Genomic DNA, 27,410 nt, shown 5'->3' with positions numbered 1-27,410 from the left:
CAGGTGAAATCCTGTTCAAAAATAATTCAGCTGTCTGTGTTATTATCATCCTTTGTAACACTGTGATACATTTTGCCAGGGGAATTGCAAGTTTGTGAATGTAGCAGCCACAGGGATAGGTTTATTCTAACAAGATGATTTGTATTTGTATACACTGCAAAGAACTTTTCTTTATGACAGTGTCTGGAAACACGAAGTCAGAGTCTTTTTCAGAGCATATTACAGAGCAGAAAATATTTCAGATATTTGAAGCAATATAAATCTTTACTGTTCACTCACAAACTTGAATTGTCCCTTTTTCTTTCCTTCTTTTTTAAAATGTTTTAAATGTAAAAAGAAAGAATGTTTGGTCCCAAATGGCTTTGAAATGATATCTTCCTGTCCCTGAGCTCAGAAAGAAAAGGGATGAGGGATGAGGGTGGGAGGGAAAGAGCGCTACCTTCGGAGAGAGATGAGAGGAAGCAGCCACCCTGAACCCCAAAACAACTCCGCGGAGCCACGCCCAAGCCGTTTTTCTCTGAGTCCTCTCTAAAAACCACCTCCTGCAACACTGGGGAGACAAGACAACCAAACACATCCAATAAGGTACTAACCACGGCTCATGACACAAGCGCATAGTTAGACTCCGGCAGCCCGAACGCCTTTGCCAAACGATAATCGCCTCGACTTGCTCGCTTTCTGTGGACTACATTCGTCTGGCCTCACCCCCCATGAACATGCTTAAAGGCTATTCTAGTGTGTAAGCCAACATCATGCATGCTTTTCCTGTTGATGGCTGCTTTACAGTGGACGTGTGTCTACATTGAAAAAAATCACACTTTAACATTTGAATTTTTGTGTGTGTGTGTGCGTTTGTCTCTGAGACGATCATATTTACCAGGATAATGGTGTATCCCGTTGGTAAAAACTGCTTCTGCGGGGGGCTGTCCATTTGCCTGCGGGGGCGGCATGCCAGTAAAACCATTTACACTAATTGGAGATGGGATGCTGGTCACTGTGGGGGCGCTGATGCCTGGTGGAGTACTGCCACCTGCAGCCATGGGGCAGACAGAGAGAGACAGAGAGAAACAATGCAATTTTTCCACCCCGAGGACATTATGGAAAAGTTTTACTTTGACTGGCCACCTAGTAACTCTTGCAAATGTCAGGAGGGCCGGTCCAGTGGGCCGGTGAAGACACTAAATGTCAGGGCTGATTTCTTGTCCAAGTATGGCCCTTACAGTGACACAACAGCCATTAGATGTGACCCTCAGATGTATTTTCTGAGACTAGTGAATACTGTGTTGATATCAAATGATTGCTAATTATGTGTTCCCAGAATGATCTTCTTTTACATTCCTTGGGTGTATCCAGAAACATGCATTTTCTTCCTTTCGGCTGTATCTTATTTCCACTGCAGTCTTAGAGTCGGGTCTTAAAAGAATAAACTATTTTTAGTCATTAATATTACACTTTATTAAACAGCTGGTGCTGCTGTTTTCAAAAGGATCTCGTACTTATATTCGATTTTCCACATCTTATTTTAATGCCTTCGATTTAGACGGCATGATGGAAGTGAATAAACAAAAAAAAAATCCTTTTCTCCAGACTGTTGTCTCATGCAGTGCAGAGACAACATGTAGGGCCATGTTAACACTTCAGTCAGCCAGTTTATGGATTGGATTTATATAGCGCTTTTCAAGGCACCCAAAGCGCTTTACAATTCCACTATCCATTCACTCTCACACTGGTGTAGCCACAGCTGCCATGGGGCAGACTGACAGAAGTGAGGCTGCCATATCGCGCCATCGGCCCCTCTGGCCAACACCAGTAGGACACAACGACCAGGACAGAGAACCCAGGGATCGAACCGGCGACCCTCCGGTTGCAGATGCGCTTCCCAACCCCCTGAGCCAGTTTTAGTGTTTGAGTAAATCTGTAACCACAGTAACCACTGAACTCTCACTGAAGCAGATGTTTAGACTAAAGAAGATGTTTAGACTAAAGAATCAACCTGATGTATTTCTTTGATGGATATGGTTATTCAATTTTATTGATTTATTTTATGTTGTATGTACTTAACCTTAAGATGACCTTTATGACCTGTAAAGACTTTTATGAGCACTCAGTAGCACTGAGTGCTCATAAAAGTCAAAAGTCTCATGTGCACAGATGGAAGGTTTAGGGTTTCAGATTTGGGTTCTTGGCTTCCAGTGACAACAGATTGTCTGCTGTCAGCCCCCCTCGGGAACATTAATGCTAGCTTGTGCTCATGTATATTTATGTATAGAAGTATAATCCACAATGCATGCACTGTGGTAGATGCACTTTCTGAAAAAACTCTGACAGGTACTTTAACAATTGACCTTAAACCAGTTACCTGACGTGGGAGTCAGCGGTGCTCCGGGGAGGCCATTGATGGTGGCCATGTGCTGCATCTGGGCAGCAGCAAAGGCTGCCATTGGACTGAGGTAGCCTCCTTGGCCTACAGATGCCATCAGTGCTGCTTGCTGCTGCACCTTCATGTGGTGAAGAAGAAGGGAAAGCAGAAAGTAATAAAAGTAAAGACCTGTGAGTCTGAGTTAAGCAAAGCAAGACAGAAAAAAGCACAAGTAGAGCTATAGCAGAAATGCTGCTATAGAGATGGGAAACAGCATATTAGGAGGTGAAAACCATGTATTAAACTTTATAGAACATCTATCCTTTAATTATGTTTTTTTTTTTAAATTAACATTTGACTTGATGACTTCTGCTTCTTCTTTTGCCTTTTCAAATTTAAATTTGAGCTAAGCTCGAGCGCTCTGTTTAATCTCTGTGGCTCACTGAATAAATAACTGTGGATAAAAAAAGGAGTTCTGTGGGGCATCTTGCCTGAGCGTAGGCTCCATAGGCTCCAAACTGCAGGGCCATAGGGTTGAAGATGCCCATCTGACCAGCCATCTGCTGCATGCGGCGTATGGTGCGCTCCTTATCCGTGTCGGCGAACTTTACCACCAGACTGGATGAGGCCCCCTGTGCACCCACCCATCCACCCACACACATACACACACACACACGCCAGGAAGTACATGTTAATGTGGTTCGATAGACGTCTGACATAAGCTTGCATTAGCACACATACACACATACTGTTTTAAATCTCTGGCCAAGGCAATGGCCCCCAGAGCTTTAACTGGTGCCCATTTTCCCCATAAAGTCCTGATGGGTTATATCTAAAAGGGACATTCCATGTTAAGTCAACCTTACATTCTCATGTAATTTTTTTTACATTTTCATAATTTCCTGTTGCAAGGCTTCCGTTATGAATATATTCCAATTATTAGAGCAATTTAAATATTTATGAAAAAAGTGCCACTTTTACAGAAGGGCAAAATTTTACTTTTTTGCCTAAATCATAACTCACAAGTTGAGTGGTTTCACAAAGCTGCTCAGCAATACTCCACCATTGTGCTTGTGGGAACAGCTGGATAATTTGTGTGGAATCTGCCAGATTTGGGAGTATTCTATGGGACTTTTGTCAGATACAGCAACAAACACAAAACAACAAAAAAGCAAAACATCAAGACAGATCTTGACTAGTTTCCCCTGAAACCTGTAAAAAAATATTACCAGTACTAAATACATACATGTACATGTGCAGGTGAACACATTGCTATGCACTCTGAATTTGGCTCATGTAAACAAATTCTTTTTCATAGCTCTTAGTTTTGACTGTCCAATCAAACAAACGTTTTCATCAGTGGCAGGCAATGTGAGCTCACTCTCATTGCACTGTAAGCTATAGAGATATAACAGGTACAATGAATAAAATATGAACAATGTGAAAATGTAATTGGTGCTTCAGATAAATTCAGAAATGCCTGTTGGACTCCTTTAATGAGCCACTCTTCAAACTTTTACTGCCAGCCCATTGCAGGTTGTAGGTACTATTGTAGCTGATGTAATGCAGCACAGTAAGCTGCAATGTAAAATATCTTCCTAGTGTACGAAACACCACATATGCAAATTACCCATATAAATACACCGTATCCATGAAGAATGTTTAAGATTTCAGATGCTAATAAGATCCAAATGGTTTATTCGAGGGCTACATGCCTTAGTTTGTTTATTTTGCTTGCACTGGAGGTTCAAGGTAGCGTACTGACCAGAGGTTGTGTACACTGTCGACATCAGGGGATGGATACGCTCAGTAACAATACTCAAGAGGGCTCTGGCATTTAAACAATGCACAGTTTGTACTAAGGGACCCAAAGCGTGCCGAGAAATTGAGCCTGTGTGATTTATAGCCTCAGTTTTCTATTCTTAGCTGACAGGGGTGGCACCTGGTGTGGTCTTCGGCTGCTGCTGTAGACCCACCTGCTTTGCGGTTCAACATGTTCTGCATTCAGAGATGCTCTCTTATTTGAGTTACTGTTGCCTTTTCAGCTCGTAGCACTCTGGACATTTTCCCTTGACCTCTGACATCAGTACTGAATATTTTCCCATTTTCCAGACCATTCTCTTTAAACTCTAGAGATGATTGTGCTGGAAAATCCCAGCAGATCAGCAGTTTCTTCAAAGTTCAAAGCAATTGATAATTATTTAAATGTGCTGCCTTTGTAAATTTAGTGAAAAATGTAACTACATCTGTCCCAGGCTGGACTTTTTTTTAAATATGTGAATGTTGGAGCAGTTTTTACCAGCTATTTCTTTTTAAACAGCAGAGCAGGATGACAGATAAAAACTGCTGCAAAAAACAAAAATAACAACGGTGCCTACCAAAATTATAGGTATACAACATTTCCCAGTAGTCCTAATCCACTGACTATAATTTAAGCAAATATTGTGCATATGATCACCTCTTCTTTAGAGGACGCTGTAACCTGAAAAATATTTCCTCTATGGGTCTAATATTTGAGAAATCTCATGACATAGATTCATAGATTCATCTTTCAACCCAGGAAAAAAAAAGTGTAAAAAATGGCTCAACTGAGATGGAAAGATCGAATAGCCCTGAGGACAAATTTCCTCACTGGGACTGATAAACTCCAGCCTGAGTTACATTTATAAGGAATATAAGCAGTATTTGAGTCATCTCTCTGTGTGACTCACCTCTCACACACCTACATGCACGCACGCAGTTACTCACAGGCATTGTCTGGCTCCCGTGTAGTGCACCGATGGCTGCCTGAGCTTCAGCATGAGAGGAGTATTTTACAAACGCACAGCCTTAAAGAGAACGAGAGAGAGGAGAACCTGAGTAAGGGGATAATGAGATCGCGAGAACAAAGGGGAAAAAAAGTTTCCTGAGAAGTATATCATACAGTATCACAACAAAGCATTTATAGTAACAATACAACAAGCAGACAGTCCCCCCCCCTCCTTTTTTTCCCACCTGGGATAAATTTTCTACAGTAACAAATATTTAGTGAAGAAAGCCTCCTTTGCTGCGGATTGCTACATCAATGTTGATCGAAGCTCAGCAGACTAAATGCACCAATCTGGCGTCATTAGCGACTTCGAGGATCCTCAGATAGCGCTCAAAATGCTACAGCGTTTTGGTGTCGCTTACTATTGACAAGCGCCGTTGATAAATTTGAGTGATCAAGTTCTCAGTAATTATTGAGCTAAAGCCCACTTAGCTGAGTAAGCTGGCTGATGAAGCCTTGTTAATGGAGCTTCACGGAGGAATCAGAATGATCAAGCCCACTGTAATCATCAGGCTTAGTTATCATCGAGTTTCATTGATTAGCTGCTAAGCCCACTGATGAACTTCATGCGGTGAACTTGTGTAGCACTCTGACAACATTTAAAAAGGGGCATTTTTCTGGCATGACATGAAGCCCGACGGTTAATAAGGAGGGTGACTTATTTTTTTTTCTTTATCAGAGCCTTGTAGGTTGACTCACGAGGTTAATGGGGTTCATCTGTAAAGAGCTGCTGGTTTGTATCTCTCGTCCCTTTGGGCGAAAGCTTTCAAATGGCATTTACTGTTGAAATTTACTGAATCTCCGGTATTCTTATGTAACGACTCCTCTGATGATTGTGAAATAGCCCGCTTTGACATCACTCAGCGCGGAGTGTTTTAAGAAGAACTTTGCAAAGTCACCAACTTTGAAAGGCCAAATCATTTCTGTGCAGTAGCCTGTGAAAAAAGTCTGCCGGCTCAAAGTCATAAACAGCTATAAACTCACCTTTGCTGTTTCCGTCGGGACCTCTGAGGATGGTGCATTCCTCGATGCTGCCGAAGGACTCGAAAAGGCGCCGCACATCATCTTCTGACTGTTGCTTGTTGAGCATGCCCACAAAAAGCTTTCTGTCTTCTAAAAGGAAAAAGGAATAGGTCACGATCAGGAGATCAGGAGATCAGGAGATGCTTTTTGGTATTCTACAAAGAGACGTGCTGTGTCGCTTAGACGGAGGCATTTTTGCTAAGCCTTAGATACACAAGCACCAGGTCAAATATCAGATACAGTTTTGTTTTGTGATATTGTCAATTGCAACAATTTTCAATACTTGAAAATCTGCTTGATTAATTTTCATTAGAAATTCAACTTTATTTGTGTTAAAAAACAACTGAGTTGAAGCTACACGCCAAAAAGAGAAAGTTATAGTAGAATAACAGTTCACAAAAAGTTCATAATGCTAGAAAAAATAATTATGTAATGTAATCTAATGCTCCAGTCCAAGTGTATTTCTAATTCAATGCTGTTCCTGAGCTGAAAGTCTGTAATGTGCATTTTAAATGGACTAGCTGGTTGGTGTATTATGTTATTATTTAGTATACAGTCTATTTGAGGTGCACAGCTGTTTCTGCATATTCACTTTAAAATGTATTAATACTGTTTACTGTTTAACCAGCTGCCCATTGCATATTTGCAGGGCACCATAATCAAGGCAAGGAAGCCCTTTTCTGTGGAGTCTCTGTCCTTTGGGAATATGACTACCCCATGGCACAGTATGTCTGATGCTAACAACAATGCTCTCTCTCATCACATTCAGTGCAGCTTGCGTGACACATGCTGTGTCTGTGGTAAATGTTTGCCACTGTATAAGTTGGCTATGCTGCTGGTTTCACGTGTCACGCCCCCTCTGCAACCTCAACTGCTTATGCAGCGGTAGTGCGAGAGTTTCTGTTGCCCTGGATTTAATTGCCAATTGTCTATACCTGACAAGGTGTGGCAGGGACACCAGACACTGTCATGCTCTCTCTTGGGTGTTGGTGTCGTTTTTAGCTAAAAATATTTAGTAAATTAAAATAAAGCCCATGTTTCTAAAAAAGAAAAAAAAAAAGCAGTGTGGAGTCAATCTCCGATTTATGTTGGAGCTTATGGGCCAGGTCATAAAAGATGCCAAGGAAAGATGTTCTCCAAGTTTTATGAACGCTGTTGCTAGGTAATATTTTCCCTACATTTATACTGAGAAAATAAGCTATTTTCTGCTCTGTATCTTTTTTTATATTTCTGGACTTCATCTGTTTCATCTTGCTTTGCACTACCTTGACAAAAACAGGTAGTGCAAATAACACTAAACAGAATATGGAGTATTAATAGCTATGATGTTATGTAGAAGATGTCTTTGTAGAGAGATCATCTTCTTCTTCTTTTGGCTGTTCCTTTTAGGGGTCACCAAAGCAGATCCTCTACCTCCACCTCATCCTATCCCTAGCATCCTCCTGTGCCACACCAACCCACTTCATGTCCTCCTTCACCATATCTATGAACCTCATCTGAGGTCTTCCTCTTTTCCTCCTGCCTGGCAGCTTAATCTTTAACATCCCTTATGTTGCGATGATGAGATATTTGACTAAAGTTACTTTCATATAATACCACTTTGTACCTCAAGAAGGGATAGTGAGTCAGTGTAGCAGCAATTTCCTCACTCAAGCGTGAGAAGAAATAGAGCTGCCCAGAGATTTGGTGGGTTTTTTAAAATTTCATTCAGCAGGAAAAACAGTCAGGGAATGAAACTGTAAACATAACTCTGGCAGAGTGACAGTTGAGAGAAGATTAACAGGAGTTACCAAGCGAGCTGGCCAGCTAGTCCAGCTTATGCTTCCTCTCACACTGCCCAGGCCACCAGTATTAAGAGATGATGGGGACTTGTAACGAGCAACGGGCGTACAGCAGATCATCACGGAGGCTGGCTGCAGAGCTTTTATGGTTTTGTGTTTTCTCATTACTTGTTTTTGTTTTCAATTCGGTTTAGTTTCACTTGGTTTCCAGAATGGCTTTGCTTTAGTTTAGTGTTCATTAGTTGTAGTCTTTGTTAATTATTTTCATACAGACGGTATTTGTCAGGGGGAAGAATTGGAAAATAAAAGCATAGATGTTTTCATGCATAAACGCTTAGTTTTGGTAGTAAAGAGGGTCCGACGCAAGTTCAGAAAATCATTTCAGCTAGTCTTGTTTTATTTTTGTTGGTTTTTGGTTAGTTTTTGAATGATTTCTATGCTGTAGCAATGTCTCACAAAGGCAAACCAGCACATCCATATGACATGGAAATAAAAGAAAGCAATACGAAGCACCACTCAGGATTCTGAGCAGTCACTGCTTTCTACTGTGAAGCAACAGTGGTCTCTTCTAGAGCGAGGTATTTGTGGCAAATTAAATGGTTTTGTTCATTTATTTATGACTGCCTCCTGCACACCATCCACCAGGAGTCATACTCTTCAGTTCCATTGTGGAAGGAAATTTCACCAAGTCCCTCGGTCCTCCCGAGGATTCCACAACATGTCGTAGTTTTCAAACCAGAATATGAATGATCTGAAAAATCTATTGAATTGAATGTTATTTGTGCAGATTCTACAGAAAATAAGCCACCAAGTGATAATCATCTTGTATTAAATGTTATGTGTAAATAGATGTGAATGCATAATGTGTGGTGAGACAACATCCTGTAAGCAGCATCCTAGTAGCTGTTTCATCAAATGTTTTTGTCAGATATGAAATGGCACGACAAGATAGAAACTCACAATGACAGTGTGACAATGCATGGGTCTTGCTTGTCACATCAGTCTGACATTTTTTCCCCCCATTGAATCAGTCATTTAAAATTACAACCTATAGGCAAGGAAGTGCGCCTGTCACAGGTGTCAGATATGAGAGAAGGCAGCTGTGTGGGTGTGCCTTTCCTCAGGTCAGAACATGATTAAAATTTAACTAAGGTCAGTTCCCTAGTCTTGCCAGTGAACTTTTCCTTTTTTTTCCCCCTTCCCCCCCAAAGAACAACATATGTATTGTCATTATTATTATACAGAAGTAGGAAGTAATATGCATAAGTCAAAGATTATGCTGAATCCAGGAGACAGCTGTATGAATGTGGGAGGCTATGCGCATATTTTTCCCATGGCTAAAGAAAAGCTTTGCTAAGACCTTCGAAACAGCATACCTACTTTCTGTATAAGGTTACAGCAGGTAAAGCGTCAGGAAAAATACTTTATCATTTCTCACGGCCAACACCTAATGCATTTATGGGTCTAATTCTCATTTATGAGCACGTAGCAATAATCCATTTGCATATATTAACTGCTGGCCTCTTCTTTGGCAAAAAGCCTCCACCATATTTATGCCCAAAATGCTGACGTGAAGTAACTTGATTACATGTAAAACTTACACGTAATTTTGGTACAAAACATTAAATTTAATGCAACTGGTGAAATTAAATGTATTTGATTGGTATACACTGAGTTTACAGGGAGTGCAGAATTATTAGGCAAATGAGTATTTTGTCCACATCATCCTCTTCATGTATGTTGTCTTACTCCAAGCTGTATAGGCCCAAAAGCCTGCTACCAATTAAGCATATTAGGTGATGTGCATCTCTGTAATGAGAAGGGGTGTGGTCTAATGACATCAACACCCTATATCAGGTGTGCATAATTATTAGGCAACTTCCTTTCCTTTGGCAAAATGGGTCAAAAGAAGGACTTGACAGGCTCAGAAAAGTCAAAAATAGTGAGATATCTTGCAGAGGGATGCAGCAGTCTCAAAATTGCAAAGCTTCTGAAGCGTGATCATCGAACAATCAAGCGTTTCATTCAAAATAGTCAACAGGGTCGCAAGAAGCGTGTGGAAAAACCAAGGAGCAAAATAACTGCCCATGAACTGAGAAAAGTCAAGCGTGCAGCTGCCAAGATGCCACTTGCCACCAGTTTGGCCATATTTCAGAGCTGCAACATCACTGGAGTGCCCAAAAGCACAAGGTGTGCAATACTCAGAGACATGGCCAAGGTAAGAAAGGCTGAAAGACGACCACCACTGAACAAGACACACAAGCTGAAACGTCAAGACTGGGCCAAGAAATATCTCAAGACTGATTTTTCTAAGGTTTTATGGACTGATGAAATGAGAGTGAGTCTTGATGGGCCAGATGGATGGGCCCGTGGCTGGATTGGTAAAGGGCAGAGAGCTCCAGTCCGACTCAGACGCCAGCAAGGTGGAGGTGGAGTACTGGTTTGGGCTGGTATCATCAAAGATGAGCTTGTGGGGCCTTTTCGGGTTGAGGATGGAGTCAAGCTCAACTCCCAGTCCTACTGCCAGTTTCTGGAAGACACCTTCTTCAAGCAGTGGTACAGGAAGAAGTCTGCATCCTTCAAGAAAAACATGATTTTCATGCAGGACAATGCTCCATCACACGCGTCCAAGTACTCCACAGCGTGGCTGGCAAGAAAGGGTATAAAAGAAGAAAAACTAATGACATGGCCACCTTGTTCACCTGATCTGAACCCCATTGAGAACCTGTGGTCCATCATCAAATGTGAGATTTACAAGGAGGGAAAACAGTACACCTCTCTGAACAGTGTCTGGGAGGCTGTGGTTGCTGCTGCACGCAATGTTGATGGTGAACAGATCAAAACACTGACAGAATCCATGGATGGCAGGCTTTTGAGTGTCCTTGCAAAGAAAGGTGGCTATATTGGTCGCTGATTTGTTTTTGTTTTGTTTTTGAATGTCAGAAATGTATATTTGTGAATGTGGAGATGTTATATTGGTTTCACTGGTAAAAATAAATGATTGAAATGGGTATATATTTGTTTTTTGTTAAGTTGCCTAATAATTATGCACAGTAATAGTCACCTGCACACACAGATATCCCCCTAAAATAGCTAAAACTAAAAACAAACTAAAAACTACTTCCAAAAACATTCAGCTTTGATATTAATGAGTTTTTTGGGTTCATTGAGAACATGGTTGTTGTTCAATAATAAAATCATTCCTCAAAAATACAACTTGCCTAATAATTCTGCACTCCCTGTATACTAAACTATGTTTTTCAATGATTAGTTTGATTGAATTTGAGTTAAAAAACATTTGATTTTATATATTTCAGTTGCATTTTACTCAAAATTATTGTGTCATGTTAATGAGGGCCAGCACTCTTTTTTTTTTTTTTAGTGAAGTAACTCATAATTAAAACCTAATTTCTTTCTTTTTCACTGCAATTTTTTTCACATATAAACTTACAGGCTGTCAAATACATTGCAGAACGTTATAATCGGATACAAATCGGTCATTCAGGGTCTCTAATAAAATATGGACAGACCAAGGTCCGGCATCAGTTCATTAGTGTCAGCACATGACGGCGTTAGTCGAGTCACTCAATGAGTGGTTGAGGAGAATTGTGAAGCTGAGAGCGAAAGTGTGCTGGAAGCGAAAGCAGCAGATGTGTCGATGTGCACGGCTGTCATCAGTTCCCACGTCGCAAAGAATCTGAGCTTTGTGGAAAAAAGGGGATGTATACGTTCGGAAACTAATGAGCCTCAGTGCAATTGAGGTTCTGAATGTGCTCTGCAAATTAATGTGTGTCTAGGTGTGGGTATCCGCGGGCGCCCGTGTGTGCGTGCATGCGTGTTGAGGGTCCGTTCCCCGCTGCTTGTGCCTGACAGGGTGTCCTTGCCAAGTCAACAAGACTAATCTGCGCTCTGGCCTTGCACCGGGGGAGGGGGCAGGGTGGGATGGTGAGTGTTTACAAGAGTGTAGCGCATATCAGAGGTGGACACACATATGCACAGGCACGCACTCGCAAATCTTGAAATGTTTGCACCCCCACACCCTCCTCCTCCTCACATCTTCTCAGACACATACACATTCATAGTACACACCTCAATGGTGGCCAACAATTCTCCAGGGAAGCCACCAATAAACATTACATCTTTCTTTGTGAAAGGACTTACACACACACGCACACACACTCATATTCAGCAAGAGAGCAAATCAATATACACCAGAGTCTCAATAACGATGTAAAGCCCCCTCTCTCTCTCTCACGCACACAGATAGTACATGACAGTGGCTCTCCCCGATCTCCCACTACAGTAATATTTAGTTGGCTCGAGTTGTACCAGGATACATAAAAAGTATTAGTTTCCAATTTCATTATTGATTTTTGCCACACTTAACAGTACTCCTTTTTTTTATCACTTGCGCAGACCCATCTTCACTAAATCAGTTTTCACACATGAACTCAGGGTCAGGGTAATCAGGTGTCCCCAGTTATCCTTTCTCACACACGTAGCGCACTGTAGCAGATGGCTTGCGTTATCTGCAGACTCAGTACTGGAAATACTGTTTGGTTTAGGTGAGGGAGATGTCTGACTAGAGCAAGCACAGAGCAGGATATAGGACACTCACTTGCTAGCTGTGAATTTGTTGGACAAAGCTGCTTTATTTCAAGATCAAGGCACATTAGTGTACCTGGTCATCAGGCGGTCTTTGTACTTGGAAGCTGGCAAGTTAAAGGTCTCTTAATGTCAGAACTGACTGTGTGGCACGTTTTCATTCTCACAAAGCTCGATCAGAGAAGTTATGACTGAAAGTAGCTTCTCCTTATTTGTTAACAGTGGTGGAAAGCAACGTGCTTATTGAATCAAGTGCTGTACTTGAATCTCATTTACTTGAATATTTTTCAGTTTTTGCTATCTTATTGTTAAAGTAATTTAAAGATGAAATATTGTACTTCTTACTCCAGTGCATCTAGTTTTATTTTTTATTAGAAAGCCATAGTCTTCAAGTTTCAATCTTGCATTTAAACTTATGACAAGCATTTAAAATCCAGAGCATTAAATCAGTGGCTCGAAACCTGTTGGCTTCTGGCACTGTTACAATAAGAAGCGCCTAGTTGGTGATCCATGCCAGTTTTTTAGATGTGAAGTATTTGCTACTATTTTACCCTGAAAAGGTAAAATAATAGTAAGTACGGTGGTGCAGTGGTGCCCTGCTGCCTCACACCAAGAAGGTAGAAATCTGACCAAGATTTTTGTGTGAAGCTTGCATGTTCTCTCCGTGTGGGTTCTTTCTGGGTGCACTGGCTAGTACTTAAGTTAACTGGTGATTCCTAAATTGCCTGTAGGTGTCTCACTGTGTTAGCCCTGTGACAGCAATCCGTCCAGGTTATACCCTGCCTCTCATCCTGCGGCACCACCAAGTGCTGTAACATCTTGTATCAACACTGGTTTTAGCTGAGTAATATTACACTGAAATGTATGTAACTGGGTCACAAGGGGCTAGAAGGTACCACCAGTACACTTTAAAACCAGTATATAAAAATTCAAATGCACAAATGTTAAGATTTTATTGATAACAGGTTATGATTATGTTATCAATATAATTGCTTTTGCCTTGTTTTTTGGCATACATTTGTTTCTTTATTATCATCACCAGTTTCTGACCCCTTATTACCCCATTACACAAACATACTCAGCTAAAACCACTTTTGATAAAAGATGATACCTACTGGATACTGCCATACTGGATATAGATTTGGTATTTAAGTGGTAATAACTTGCTATCTCCATATTATTACCTTCTCATTCCTTCCCTTTTACCCCATTATTACCACATTGTTGCTGAGCTGTAACAGAAAGTGCAACTGAAAGATGAATTATTCCTCCACCAGTACAATTTAACACTCTGGCACTATATTATATTGCTTTGCTTTCCCGTGTGAAAATATGGGATCAAGAAGTAAAGAAATTTCCTGGAAAACCAGCAGTGCAGGGAACTAGATAAGAGGCAGAGAAGTATGGATGTCTTGCCTTGCCTTCACTTTCCTCATTCTCAGTGTTGCCTCTTTTCTCCCCCTTTCCATCAATCATTCTCAGAGAACCAACAAACTAAACAGAAGAGGAAGTTGCGGTTTCCTTGCAGTTTTATTTATTTATTTATTTTTGTACAAACTAACACCTCTCTCAGTCTGTAGACATCCACTGCTTATCAACCTTATCAACTAACTCCTTGCATGCTCCATTTCTTCTCCCCCCCTCCCCTCCCCTCACCCTTTCCATCTTTCTTGTGCCTGGAGAATCACTCTGGTGCCTGTTATATTAAAAACTGAAAACTTTGAAAGACTTCAGCCAAAATTGGTCAGACTGCATCAATCTTGTCTTGTACAGTCCATTGATTGATGTCAGGAGCAGGTCACTACTTGTCTAGACATAGAAAATTCGCTTTAAGCGGCCTTAGCTGTCAATATGGCGCACTGCACACAAAATACCAGACCGGAATTCACTTTCATTCACACAGACCTGTCATTTACATTTTCAGTTCATTTGGCTGACACAAGCTTGTGACATTAGTCAAATTGGGTTTGCTTTGTTTGCCTTGGTGTTTGACAAACAAAGTGACCTGTTTCCCCCTCGAAAATGACAGGTCATGCGTATCTCCGTGTATGCATACGCGTTTGTACATGCATCAGTGCATATGATGAGACTCAAGGAAAGGAGCTAGAGGCTACACTGGCCAGGAAGAGCTCCGTTTACATAATGTGTTCTGAAAACTGGAGGGTCTGGCTGGGCCGCGCTGTCAGCCCGCGTCGAGGTACGGGGCATCGTTTAATAGGACAGATAATGGTGAGGCTGATACGCGCAGGCAACATGCTTGAAGGGCTAGAACAAAGAATGGAAGTGGAGGGAAAAAAGGCAACAAAGAGGGGCGTACAGTACCTCCTCGACTCTCACTGTCTGCTGGCTTCACCTGGATCGGTCTGTTCATCTGTGACATAGAAAGAAGAAAGCAGGAGACAAAGAACCCAGTTAGTATCATGTAATGGCACATGCTTTTACCCCCCGCCCCCCGCCCTCCCCCCTCCTAAAAAAAACTTTTTTAGAATCACTCAGCCGAAATTGAGGGTAAAATGTATTGAAAATCTCCAAAGCTGCAGCACTTACAGCCATTGGGGGAATAGCTGGTTGGGAATATGGGTTGGAAATATTATTTGATCTGAGATGAAAGGAGAGAAAAGGGTTGGAAAGGGGGATAAGCAGAGGGATGAAGGGAAAGATAGAAAGAGGGGATGATAGAGGAAAGGTAACACCGGGTCAGCAGAGCTACTGCGAATGTTTCTGTCTCTAGAGGTTTGATGTGGCACCACAATATTATCAGTGTGGGCTTTGTGTTTTTATGTGATACATATGCACGTACAGCGCAGCCAACACATACAGTACATACTGTACAGTGAGACTCTATCTTACATGGGTTTTCAGACTCCTAAGCCTCATTGCAAATTGTTCTTGCACAGTCTTCTTTTAGCCTCACACACCAGTACACACGCGTGCGCGCGCGCGCACACACACACACACGCTGTCCCCCACTGAGACCTTTCCACACTGTGTCCGCCGAGGCCCTCCTTTCATTTCACTCCTGCCTGTCAAAATTTTCCTCTCCGCCTCGCCACCCTGCTAAACGCTCGCCACCAATCAATTTTTAATAATGCCAATCGCCATGCTGCCAGGAGGAATAGAAGGGAAGGGAGAGAGGAAAGGAGAAGAGATCAGAAGAGAGGAGAAGAAAAGGAGAGGAGAGGAGAAGATGGGGAATGTGAAGGATGAAAGGGAGAAGGGAAAGGTCAAGGTTCTGTGTGATGCAGAATCAGTGTTTTGCAAAATGTCATTAAAATCTTTTCTTTTGAATTTGCTGATACAGTCATCACCCTTATGAATCTGCAAGCTTTCAGATGATTCCCCAAAAGGCAAAAAACTTTGAGCACGAGGACACGAGGACGCGGCGCAAACACAATTAATGCTCGGACCTTCACCCTTTTCTGGCGCTTTTCAGCTGCTAATATTAAATCACATCATTCCCCACAACACTTGAGTTACCCATTCCCTCATCTCCCTCGTCTCCTCCCTCTCTTTGACAGCCAAGAACCCTGCTAATGTTTTTAATGTGCTGTGATGCATTATTTATCAGACTGGCTGTTGATATGGAAAAAGGACGAGAGGGGATAAAGAAAATGGGGAATGGAAAAAAAAAGGGAGTTAAAAATGAGTAAAAAGCGAGAGTACAGTCTTGTGAAAAAAAGTTTTCACAAGACTTCACAGGACTCTGTGCAATCCTGTGCAAAACTAAGTACACCCAGTCACAAACTGCTAATCAATTGACCAACAAAGTATAAGCACCTCTAAAATGCCACAATCTTCCCTGGAGTTGCTGGCTCAGCAAATTCAAACCAGGGTCAGATTATGCACCAAGAGCTACATTTCAGGCTCTACAGACCTCAGAAACATGATGCTAAAATGAACAAGTATGGCCTGTTGGAAGGGCTACCTTTCTATAAAGGACATGCCCAGTACAGCTAAGGTTTGCAAAGCTGCAACCGAACAAACCACAAGCCTTCTGGAATAATGACCTTTGGACAGACAAGACTGAAGTTGAGATGTTTGATAATGCACAGTGCAACGCTTTGCAAAAACCAACCACAGCATGTCAGCGCAAACACCTCACACCAACTGTCAAGCACATCAGTGGAGAGGTCATGATGTGGCCTTGTTCCGAAAACACAGGACTTGGATACTTTGCAGTCACTGAGTCGACCACGAATGCCTCTGCATACCAGAATATTTTAGAGTCAAATGTGAGGCCATCTATCCAACAGCTAAAGATTGGCCGAAAATGGGGCATGCAACGGGACAATAATTTCAAACGTAGCAACAGTCTCCAACATAATGGCTGAAATAGAAAAGAAAGGTGTTGCAATGGTCCAGACCTCAACCTGATTGAAATGCTCTGGCGGGACCTTAAGAGAGGGCCAAAATGTCTCCACAATGATGTGAGACATTGATAAATTCATGGAGAAAACAATTACTCAAAAGTATTGCTGCTAAATGTGGCTCTGCCAGTTACTCATCAGGGTGTACTTAGTTTTTTTTTTTTTTACACGATTGCATGGATCGCTGTGAAAACTTTATTTTCACATGACCGTATGTGAATCAAAAAAGTGTTAGGTAAACAACTGATCGCAGGAAAGGTGAGATCACACTGGGTGAGAAAAGTAAAAAAAACTAAATGAAAAAAGTGAAAAAAGGGTGGCGATGGAAGGAATAAATGTAGTGATAAAAAAGGGAAGTGGGATAGGGAAGAAGAGTAAGGGGAGAGGGAATTAGGAAAACAGGACATAGGGGAAGAAGAAGATATGGATCAGAGTATGGGACAACGTCAGCTCAATGCTCCCGAGGGGGTCGGGGGCGGGGGTAAAGGCCTGCATACATATGAGCACTTTTACTATGATTCATACAAATAGTTTGACCTCAATCTTATCTAATTGTGTTCTACCTCAACTAGTTCTTTATGCAAGTGTCAGCATTAACCTGCATGTTATATGATAACACGGACCCACTGAGATTTTATTTAATTACGCAGGTCTTCATTTAAGTCTTCACTTGGAGTTTAGAGAAGCTACAAAAAACTATTTGGGGATGGCGATGGCAACAATATACAGTATGTGATATATACTTGATCTCTTATATGTAATAACATATAAAAGGCTAGATTTTATTAAAACAATAATTCCTCACTCTTAACGTGCAAAATCCCGTGAACCCGGATGAATTGGTGAATCCCTTAAATCATCATTGCCACTTGAGCACCAGCATGCGAAATGTCTGCTCATAAATTTTTAGATACCGTTCAAAATAATGTTAAGTGGTTAAACCATTATTTTCTTTTTGTCACTGAGGGCTGAGTGCTGTTTCATGGGCTCTCTATCAGTGGTTTCCATTACTCCAGGCCCATAAACTGCTTCAAGGTCAGCTTTATCATCCTGCTCATAATAGGGTGAGTTAGCACCAGCCCACTGGACAACTGATCCCAAAACAGTTGTTAAACCCACACGCTGACTCGCACAGATAGCTCCCCTCGGATGTCTGTGGTAGTGCTAGCTAAAGCCAGATGGCAGCATTGAGCAGGAGAAGCTCTCTTTAGCCTAATACCAGTGAAAAATCTCATTTACACAAAAGAGGCTAAAATCCATACATGCATACATATATATACACACAGACATGAAATAAGAGTAAGTGGCTAAGCTCACATGACTAGACATGGATGCTTATCCACACAAGTCTGGCGCGTACACAGAACATGCAACAGCACAAAATAGGCCTATGCAAGTGTGCGCGGGTCGGGAAATAAATAAGTGTAGGTATGCACAAAAGATATGTAAATGTAGCTTTGTGAGTCAACATGTGCAGTGCCTAAATTGGCTCATCTCACAGCACGCACACCTAATACCCTGTTTGTAGATCGCTTTCTCTCCTCATCCTTGTAAGTGCGGTCGCCTGTTTTTCATTTCATATGCCTAAAAAAAAAAAAAAAAAGAATCACACACACACATGCTAAGCTCCATTCTTGCTGAAAGTCAGCAGACTTGTGTTGAGAATGGCCTTGGTGTGTACCACATGATTGACAGCTCAAGAGGAACTGCAGCTACACAAATGCATGGGGGCACGCACACTCACACACATTCTTGCTACACTCCTCTGTTGATTATGTAACTCAACGACAGTGCTCTGCCTCAGTGCTGCCATAGATTCCCTGTTAACTAGAAGCTGAGGGAATACATGGTCTGCATGCAGTCTGTGCTCTACCAAACTGGTGAGTCATTCTTCTGAATCAGTGTGGCTTGAATGTCTAGCAAGGCCCACAAGATTAGCTCCAAGCAGTGTGGGACTCAAGCGTTGCCTTATTGGATTCTCCTTTGAAATGGGACAAAACTGAAGTCCTTGATCTGAGTTTTGCTGCTTACAGTATTGATTTCACTGTGTGCAAAGCACAAAAATGAAGTTATAGGAACAATATTTTGATGACAACTCTACGGGATTTCTTTTCGCTGAATTTCTTTATAGTACCTTGTTATGTCAGATGCACTTCAAATACAGTTTATTACAAGTTGCTCAAGGCAATGCCAGCATCACAAGCCACACACACACACAGACACGCACGCACACACACACACACACACACAATAATGCATGCACACAGAGCTACATTAATACACAACACTCGCAAGGACACGAAAGTCCACAGTCACTCATACTCCCATCACTCTGTGAAAAAGAATATTGAAAGTATGCTTTACGAAACTCGGGAGAGGAGGTAGGATTTTCTCATTTTCACCCTCGTCTAGCAGATGTGTTTTTGAGAGAGAGTAGAGCAGTGCAGGCCAGGTCATTTCATTATCACAGTGAGAAAGCACTCCATGAAACTCTCCCAGGGAAGCAAGGAAGGCTGCTCGTAATATTCCTCCCTTACTATTGTCAAAACTTGCTCTATTTTACATTTTACAGTCGAAGGCCTTTTTCTTATTACATTCCAATTGCTTTCGTTTTGTCTTTATCCCATTTGAATGCTGAGATGTTTGGGGTTCTTTTGCTCTCTGCTCATACATATAATTACTGGTTCTTAAGTGTGGTACACATAAAAGCATCTACAAAAAAAAAGAGAACTGCTCCAAATGTTAAAATTATCTGCAGGAGCAATGTCGCTGAGTGCAACTGTAACCAAATGCTGGTATTCATGTCAAATGAACCACTGGCACTCGACCTGGACCTGCTTTCCAAAGTATCTCAGCATGCATAACACTCATCTTGGGATGGAAACGCGCCAATGGAAACATTAGCTGAACAAATATGGTTATAACCCTGAGATGCTTTTGGGAAACTGGGCTGTTGATGGCGAGAAAAATCCACTCTCAATGGCAAGATTAGCTTGACTAGAAACATTAAGCAGGTGTATATTAGATTTTACACGTGATCACAACCTATTTTAAAAGCAACAATTAAGATTTGACACAAATTAAGCTTCTACAGTATATGATTTTTCCTCCTAAGTTACAAGAATGTTTTATAATGCCGAAACAAAATCTCACGCATCACCGTTACAACTGCTTCAGGTGACGACTGAAACTGGCCTTTGCTTGCCACAGCATCAGATGTGTTCGTTACAAGCCATTCAGTCACAAACTGAACAGCTATATTTGCAAGTGCCTGAACTAATCTGTGCAACAAATGTTTTACCAGTGTCATGTAGCAGGATGAGCTGGACAATGTGTAAAGTAAATGTTAACAAATGCTTGAATTTAATAACTCCTGGAGGTAACAGGAAGAACCACTATCAGAATTTTACTACAGCTGCTGTTAGAGGGATTTTAGGGCATGCTTCCCTTAAAGTTGTTTGAGTACATTAATATTTCAGGTGTGGCTTGAGTGCACATTCTTCTTCGGGTCATGCCACAGCACCTTAGTTTGGTTAGGGTCAGGACTCTGACTTTTTCACCCCAAAACCAGATTTTTCTTTGTTTCTTTTTTATTGTTTTGAATTCAAGACTCTGAAGAAGGAAAGCAGCTGAAACAATGACGATCCCTCCACCATGCTTCACAGATGGGATGGCATTTTAGCGTTGGTGTGCAGTGCCTATTTTGTCATCTCAGCAGACAAGTTCCCTTTTCATATCTCCTTTACCCTACTAAAGGAAAACAAATATACACTGTAATTCACTGTAATTTTTAAAATCATTCTTGTCTTCTTATCAGGAGTGTGGCACTTTTTCAAATTCTTCAGTCAGTATTTAGTCGTGTCAAACTAAATTCTGTTACAAATACTTATTTGTGGATCACAAAGTTACATATGGGACATTATTAAGCTCACTTGAACCATCACCTCTATGTAAAAGAAAAATCTGTGTGAACTAAAGAAGAATTGTTCTTCTAGACGTAAATTTGGCAGGAGTTTTTTTTTAAAACATGGTCACTGATTTCTTGAGTAAAATAAGCTACTTTCTATATGAGAGCCAATCTAAACTCAACTCATCCAGAATAACTACCTCAGAAGTAATATACAATGATATTAGTTTGGCAATTTCTCTCAGGGCTTCACAGCATACAGAAGGGGGCCATAAATTCTAACAGCAAAATGGTCACTACCTCCAGAGCAGATGTCAACAGCAATATATTCAAAAGTCTTAGGCAGCGAAACAGCAGAACAGGACCACCCTGCAAGGAGTCTTTGACATTAACCACTGCTCCACCTCTTTTAGATTTCTTGTCACTACAAAAGATCGTGTAATGCTCTTATTGGTATTGATATCTGAGACTCTGTTATCTAGCCGAGCTATGAATCAGGCAAAAATCTCAGGGTGGCATTTATGTATCAAGATGTTAACAAAGTCCACTTTTTAAAAAAAGTGCTCCTAATATTTAAATGTAATAATCCAAGCTGGGATTTGAGTGGAGATAGTTGTAGTAAAGATGTGTCGTATCTCAGGAGGCTGCATGTTGATCTTTACAAGATCATACTAGGCATTTGTCAGACACAATTCTGTTACCAACAAACAACAGCCACCATGATGTTCTACTAGTTCCTGAAATGCCAGAAATGCAGTGTGACTTGATGTTGCCCCAGGCTCCAGTTCTACCGGGGCACAAAAGCATGCCTTGCACCCTCAGTTGGAACTGAATAATAACAAAGGTGTATCAGAGACAGGCGGGGGTATTACAGTAATGTATAGTTTTTGTTATTGCTCTTTAATTCGTTAAAAGCAGCTGCAGACATATATAAATGGTTGTAATCTGTTTTTGGCAGGTACCTTTTTGGGTGTCCACACCCAAACTCATTTCAGATGGATCCTAAGTCATTTTGTACTGGAACCAGGCCTGCCTTGGTTTGACAAGAACCTTTAGGTCTATTCTATAGTAGTGTTGATAACAGCTTATAAATTGATGAATGTTTAAATCTCACTTGGCTTCCTCTCAGGTTTAATCTCCACTAATGTCTACACATCTCACTGAGTATTTCCCCCCCCAACCACCGCTGTAGTTCTTCATTCTGACATACGGCCAAACATTAAACCTCTCTTTTGAAGTGAAACATATTGCAGCGAGATCAGGGTCTGCGTGTGAGGGTAAAGAGGGCTATAAAGCAAAACATCACAATCGCTTCCCTTTTGTTGCATTGTCTTCTTCTTTATCCCCTTTCATCTTTACAGACAAACGGAGATGGGCAATCTGTTTCGCGTCAGATCAAGAACGAGAAGAGAATTTCCTGACAACAGCACAGCCTGGCCCAGTTGTTTGGGGTGGGATTGAGTAGCATGCTGCAGTCAGCCGGAGTGGACAGGAACAAAATAAATATTAAGAGAGAGAGAGAAAGGGGCGAAAAAAAGGCATCCAGATGAATTATGAATTACTGGCACAGACTGTACTTTATGTGGCTGTTGAACCGCAGCGCTAATGTGGCTAGTAGAATGACAACTTGGCTGCAGTATGCACTATGTCCCCCCCCCCCCCAAAAAAGACTGATCAGTATTTCTTAATGTTCAAAATTCTATAAGATCACGAAGCAGCTCGCTTTCTCTGAAGAATAATATACATGCACAGTGTTTTTAGGGCTAGGTTTTGAGCTGCAGCTGAAATAGGTTTAATGTTTGGTGGTGAAAGATGTATTTGAATGGCGGAAGTTAAATTCCCAAGCCTCCCTTGCAAAATCATCCTAAACAAATTCAAATTTAATATAAAGCTGCCTCTCTATCTGAACTGAGAAATCCCTCTAAAGCCACTACATAAATGAAAAATACCGCCACCTTCTTCCCCCTGCCTGTTTCTATATGCTGCTGCTTGCTCTGTGGTGCTGCTGTCCCAGTAGTGTCTACGGAGATCACTACGTCTCCACAAAGGCAGATGAAAGGGAAACACACAGAGATCACAAAAGAAGGCAAGCCTCCCTGTCCGACCCTCTGATCACCCGGTGATTCCTTCATCAACACGGCTTTTAAACACCGTTCAAGCATGCACGGAACATGAAGACAGAGGATGATAGACAGGCACACACACGCAAGTCGTACACAAGCATCCAAATCAAATCACACCCTCGAGCACGGAGCATCATTCTCGACCTTGGGAATAATGTGTGTGTCAGAATAATGACAACTCAAAAGGTCCACTCGGTCTATTTATGCTCAACTTCCATGCAGATCCATCCTTTCCCGGTTAAAGACAATTTCTTTGAAAATTCTTTCCCCAACTTTCTGACGACATGTTGTCAAAAAAATAAACTAGTTACAAAACACAGACATTTTTAAAAGCTGCAAGTTATCGCACACCCCCACTCCTCCTCCTCCTCCACTCCTTTTTCTGTTTTGCCCGCAGTTGGTTGAGAGCAGCGATGCTTTTTCTCACATCCATTGTTTGATCCATTTCACACCAGCCCACCTCTTCTTTTTATCTCCTCCTGTTTTCTCTTTCTTTCACTGGCAAGCAGCCTGAATGCTGGCAGTAGTGGGAAGGCTCTGGAGCAATTTTGAATGAGAGGTTAAAATGAAAATGTAGTTCTCTCTCTGTTTTTCTTTCTATTCTTGTTCCTATTATTCCCCCCTTATTCTTCTTCCTCCTCTTCTCTTGTATGAATTTGTTTGTCGAATAGAGTAAATGAGTGTTAAGACCTATTTTTTCCCCGCAGCAAGTTAATGCATGAAAACAGTGTTTTCCCCTCATTTCCTCCACGTTTTTTCAGTGCTCCAACCTGGATAAGAATCTATGTGGAATGAGAGCAGACAGGGTTTATGCTTCCCGCGAACACTTTAATAGGAATCGACAGTTGAGAATTCTGTTGTCACAGCGTAACAGGATAGAAAAAGCACATCATCTGCACCCCCAAATGATTTTGCCCTGTCAGAACCTGTTATGGCTCCACACTCTCCTGTGACATGCACTCGTACATGAGCTACGCCCCGACTCACTAAAGACTCACGCAAATGAGATGCGCTCCCAAATGATATATCATATGTCAAAATATTCTATTTTAAGTTTACATAAATGTTTCATTTGTTTCTTTAAGGCACAAAGCATCACAGCTGACTCGGAAGATCTTTTTTAAGAGCCCTGAACACAGGTTGATTATCACACTACAGCTTGATTCATCATAGAAAGAGGCATCACTAATAGAACAGTGCCAGGGTGGGAAACAAAAAGCCTGCAGAGCACGCACACACCTTTTGTGAGTTATATAATTAGATGTACAGCACCTTGGCAATCAACAACTCTGATGTTGCCATAGGGACAATAGCTTTGACTATAAAAAGAATGGATCTATATGTGGAGGTGGTTGAGGGCGGAGGTGCAGAGTGAGGCAGCAAGAGAAAGAAAGGAGAAGACGCGGAGAATGAAGAAAGAAAAAAGTGTGAGAAAATTGGTGCAAGAGAAGCGAAGGTGTTGCCGAGGTGCGGAGCAGCTCTCGGTGCATGTGTGAGTTTGCGTGCATGGTGCACCTGCACGCGTGTGATTAGGAGCGTTCAAAGCTCGTGGGTGTGTGTGTGTGTGTGCACGCGCACCTGTGTGTATGTGCTGCTGTTCTTGTGTATGAAAGTGTGCAGGAAGGGAGAAGAAAAAAAACAACAAGGACAAAATGTGATAGAGTTGGTAAGTAAGTGAGAGAAAGAAAAGAAAAGAGCTAACTACAGAAATTGTAGAGGACAATTTTCAGCCTCTCTCTCGCTCTCTCTCCCCCTCTAAGCTTGCTGCATTGCTAAGGCTTTGCAGCATATAGTGAAGATTAGGCCAGATGAGAAAGCCATAAATTCTACTTTTCTCTTTCCAGAGGTGAACATAAATCATGGCTGGTACTGGCATGCCATAACTGGGTTTTTGCTTTTCACTTATCTAATAAATAAAATAAAATAAAAATAAGTGTGCGGGCTGTCATTGTCTGAGCCGAGCAGACTGCCTTCACTTGCATCCCTCCACAGTTTTTTTTGTCCTCCTCTCCAGCCATCACCGAGGTACAGAGACGATGAGTGGGTTTCCCATAATTGCTGCGGGAGCACTGTATTCATGAGCTGACTATCGCTAGACTGTGCGTGTGTGTGTGCACACGCGTGTGTGCATGTGTGAAATGCGTGCAAGTGAGAAGAAGAGAGCGAGAGCTGACTTAAAAAGCCCCATGCATATGAAAGACACCTTACAGCATATGCAAATGTAAATATAGACACAAATAGCAGCATGGGCAAACGCGCCATCGTTGCGGCTCGGGAAGGAAATGCAACCTCTCTCGTGTTCAAGTAGACTGAAAAGCCTGCACACGCACACTCACACAGACATGGAAACACACACAGCTTCTGTCTCATAAGGTTAGAGGGGTTAGAAGACGGTGTTGTAATGAGCTGTCACTCAAAATAGCCAGCTTTTTTGTCCTGGAAAACCCCCAGAAGGGTGGTGGTGGTGGAGGGGGGTGGGGGGTGATGTAAGGAAAAATGAGTTGTTGATACTGATTTCCCCCCTCCTGTCTTAATCTAATGAGTTTGATGAGCTTAATGCCATGACACTGTAACAGCTTAAGGAATATGGTTTCCATCTATCACTGAGTGCTCTGACTGCAGACAGAAAAATATAAAACTAGAGTCCTTGGGAAGATTTAAAGGAATAGACACTGGCATTTTGAAGTTATGAAGTCATTACTGAAGGATTTGCCAACAAACAGAAGACGCTTTAAAGAAGCTGCCCAAAAACATACAAAACATAACATGTTGATTGGAAGCATTTGTTGGGTGGATTTCATCAGCGACGGCCTGCGGTTAGTGGAGAAATGCTTCTGTCTTACTCTTCTAAGACAGACAGAAAAAGCATCTCACAACTTTCCACTGTTGCTTCTGTCAGCTGTAACTGTTTCTACCAGATCAAAAACAACACTGCCCTAACATGGACATAATAAAAGTCTGGAGACAACCTTGACCACAGGATGACTCTCTTCTCCCATGTCTTAATGTTAACACTAGATTATTAGCAACAGAAAAAGTACATTTAAGTGTAATGGCTATATATAAATATTCTGTATTTTATAAGCCAATTTTAAAAAATGATTCCAGGGCATTTTAAATTAAATACATCTTTTCTTTTTTCTCCCTTTGACATGACTGAAAGCACCTTGATTCTTAAATTCATGACTATCCTGTGTCTATGTTAACATGGCCTCAACGCTCCCCTGAATGGAGAGAAACAGGGGCTAGTAGGGGATGTGAGGGATGCTAGTATAAATAAAAAAGGCAGAGGGAAATTGCATGGAGGTATCATTCACGGGTGCATTGTCCATCTAAAACCCTGTAAAGCCTATTATGTAATGTGTAACCTCTGTACTCCTTCATACTCTCCAAACGCTGGACTGCCCTTAAATGCCGGGAGGGTTTCAAAGGATTCAGAGAAATAAATGGCAGCTTGTCTCTCATGTGCATGCACGCACACACACACTCCTTCTCTTAGCTGCATATTTCCATCAAATAATCACTAATTCCGTGCTCCCCGCCTGATTAAATATAGAAAAGCCAGGAAGAGAGGAAGACGAGCGAAAGAGAAAGAGTGTTGGGAACAGAGCAGTGTGAGAGAGAAGAGAGGAGTTAAGAGTGGAGGAGGAGGAGGATGAGAAAGAAGGGAGTGATACAGTCAAATCTGCCTCTTAGGCTCCGCCAAAGAAACAACAGGGAGTTTTTCAGTAAGACAGCTCTGTTGGCTCCAAGCTAAGCCCAGGTGGGCGATGTGAATGTTCTCTCACTCCCACTCACTTACTAGTCAAAAATATGCACATGCACATGACTGAATGCAGTATAAAGTACACACAAGCGCTCACAAACAATGATGCAGGCCTGTATGTTTCATGCAACTCACCGGTCTGCCTACATTCATACACACTTGCTAACAGAGTCAAACGTCCATGACTTTAGAGGGCATTACACTGACTTAACGTAACTAATAACCAACATAACTTCACCCTTACTTTAAAACACACCTCCATCTCTAACATGTCTCCTGACTATGTGACTAAGTTTGAGAAATACCTGAGACCACACACTCACAAACACAAGCACAAGCACACACAGAAAAAAATCTTCAAGGATGCAACAGCCAATGTGTCAGTCTGTCTTTGTTTTTCACACACGCATTTATTCCCACATTCACATTGATAGTTTTCACTTTTCAGTGGCCTGTAAAATTATCAAAGGCTCACTCTGTGTAATCCTGAAAACATGCAAAGAGACAAAGAAGAAACGAAGGAAAGATGGAACGGTGGCTATGCCACCCCACTTGCTTTCCTCATTTAAAAGTGAAGGTTTATACTGAGGATAAGAGGAAGTCTTAAGCAACTAAGTGAGAGAGGGGAAGTTTTAAGTAGCAGCAACAGACCAACACCAAGTTCGTTCCA

General features: G+C 41.7%; 1 protein-coding gene across 11 annotated transcripts in view; it reads right to left on the bottom strand.

The window, feature by feature from the left end:
- The window catches only part of celf4 (CUGBP, Elav-like family member 4), an 88,118-nt gene that overhangs the window by 7,363 nt on the left and 53,345 nt on the right, over window positions 1-27,410 (bottom strand). For 5 of the 11 annotated variants that reach the window (XM_040029100.1, XM_040029105.1, XM_040029102.1 and 2 more), the window contains exons 3-9: window positions 14,900-14,948; window positions 6,153-6,281; window positions 5,108-5,187; window positions 2,851-2,991; window positions 2,360-2,498; window positions 878-1,030; window positions 440-550 (exon numbers count right to left, since the gene is read on the bottom strand). In XM_040029100.1, the coding sequence (XP_039885034.1) occupies window positions 440-550; window positions 878-1,030; window positions 2,360-2,498; window positions 2,851-2,991; window positions 5,108-5,187; window positions 6,153-6,281; window positions 14,900-14,948 (802 nt within the window). The remainder of the gene's footprint in view (window positions 1-439; window positions 551-877; window positions 1,031-2,359; window positions 2,499-2,850; window positions 2,992-5,107; window positions 5,188-6,152; window positions 6,282-14,899; window positions 14,949-27,410) is intronic. The other 6 variants (XM_040029106.1, XM_040029108.1, XM_040029107.1 and 3 more) reach the window with 3 other exon arrangements.

This window comes from Simochromis diagramma, unplaced genomic scaffold (genome assembly GCF_900408965.1).
Source record: "Simochromis diagramma unplaced genomic scaffold, fSimDia1.1 OVJJ01000483.1, whole genome shotgun sequence".
Taxonomy (NCBI): Eukaryota; Metazoa; Chordata; class Actinopteri; order Cichliformes; family Cichlidae; genus Simochromis; species Simochromis diagramma.
This window is presented reverse-complemented; position numbering and strand designations above follow the sequence as displayed.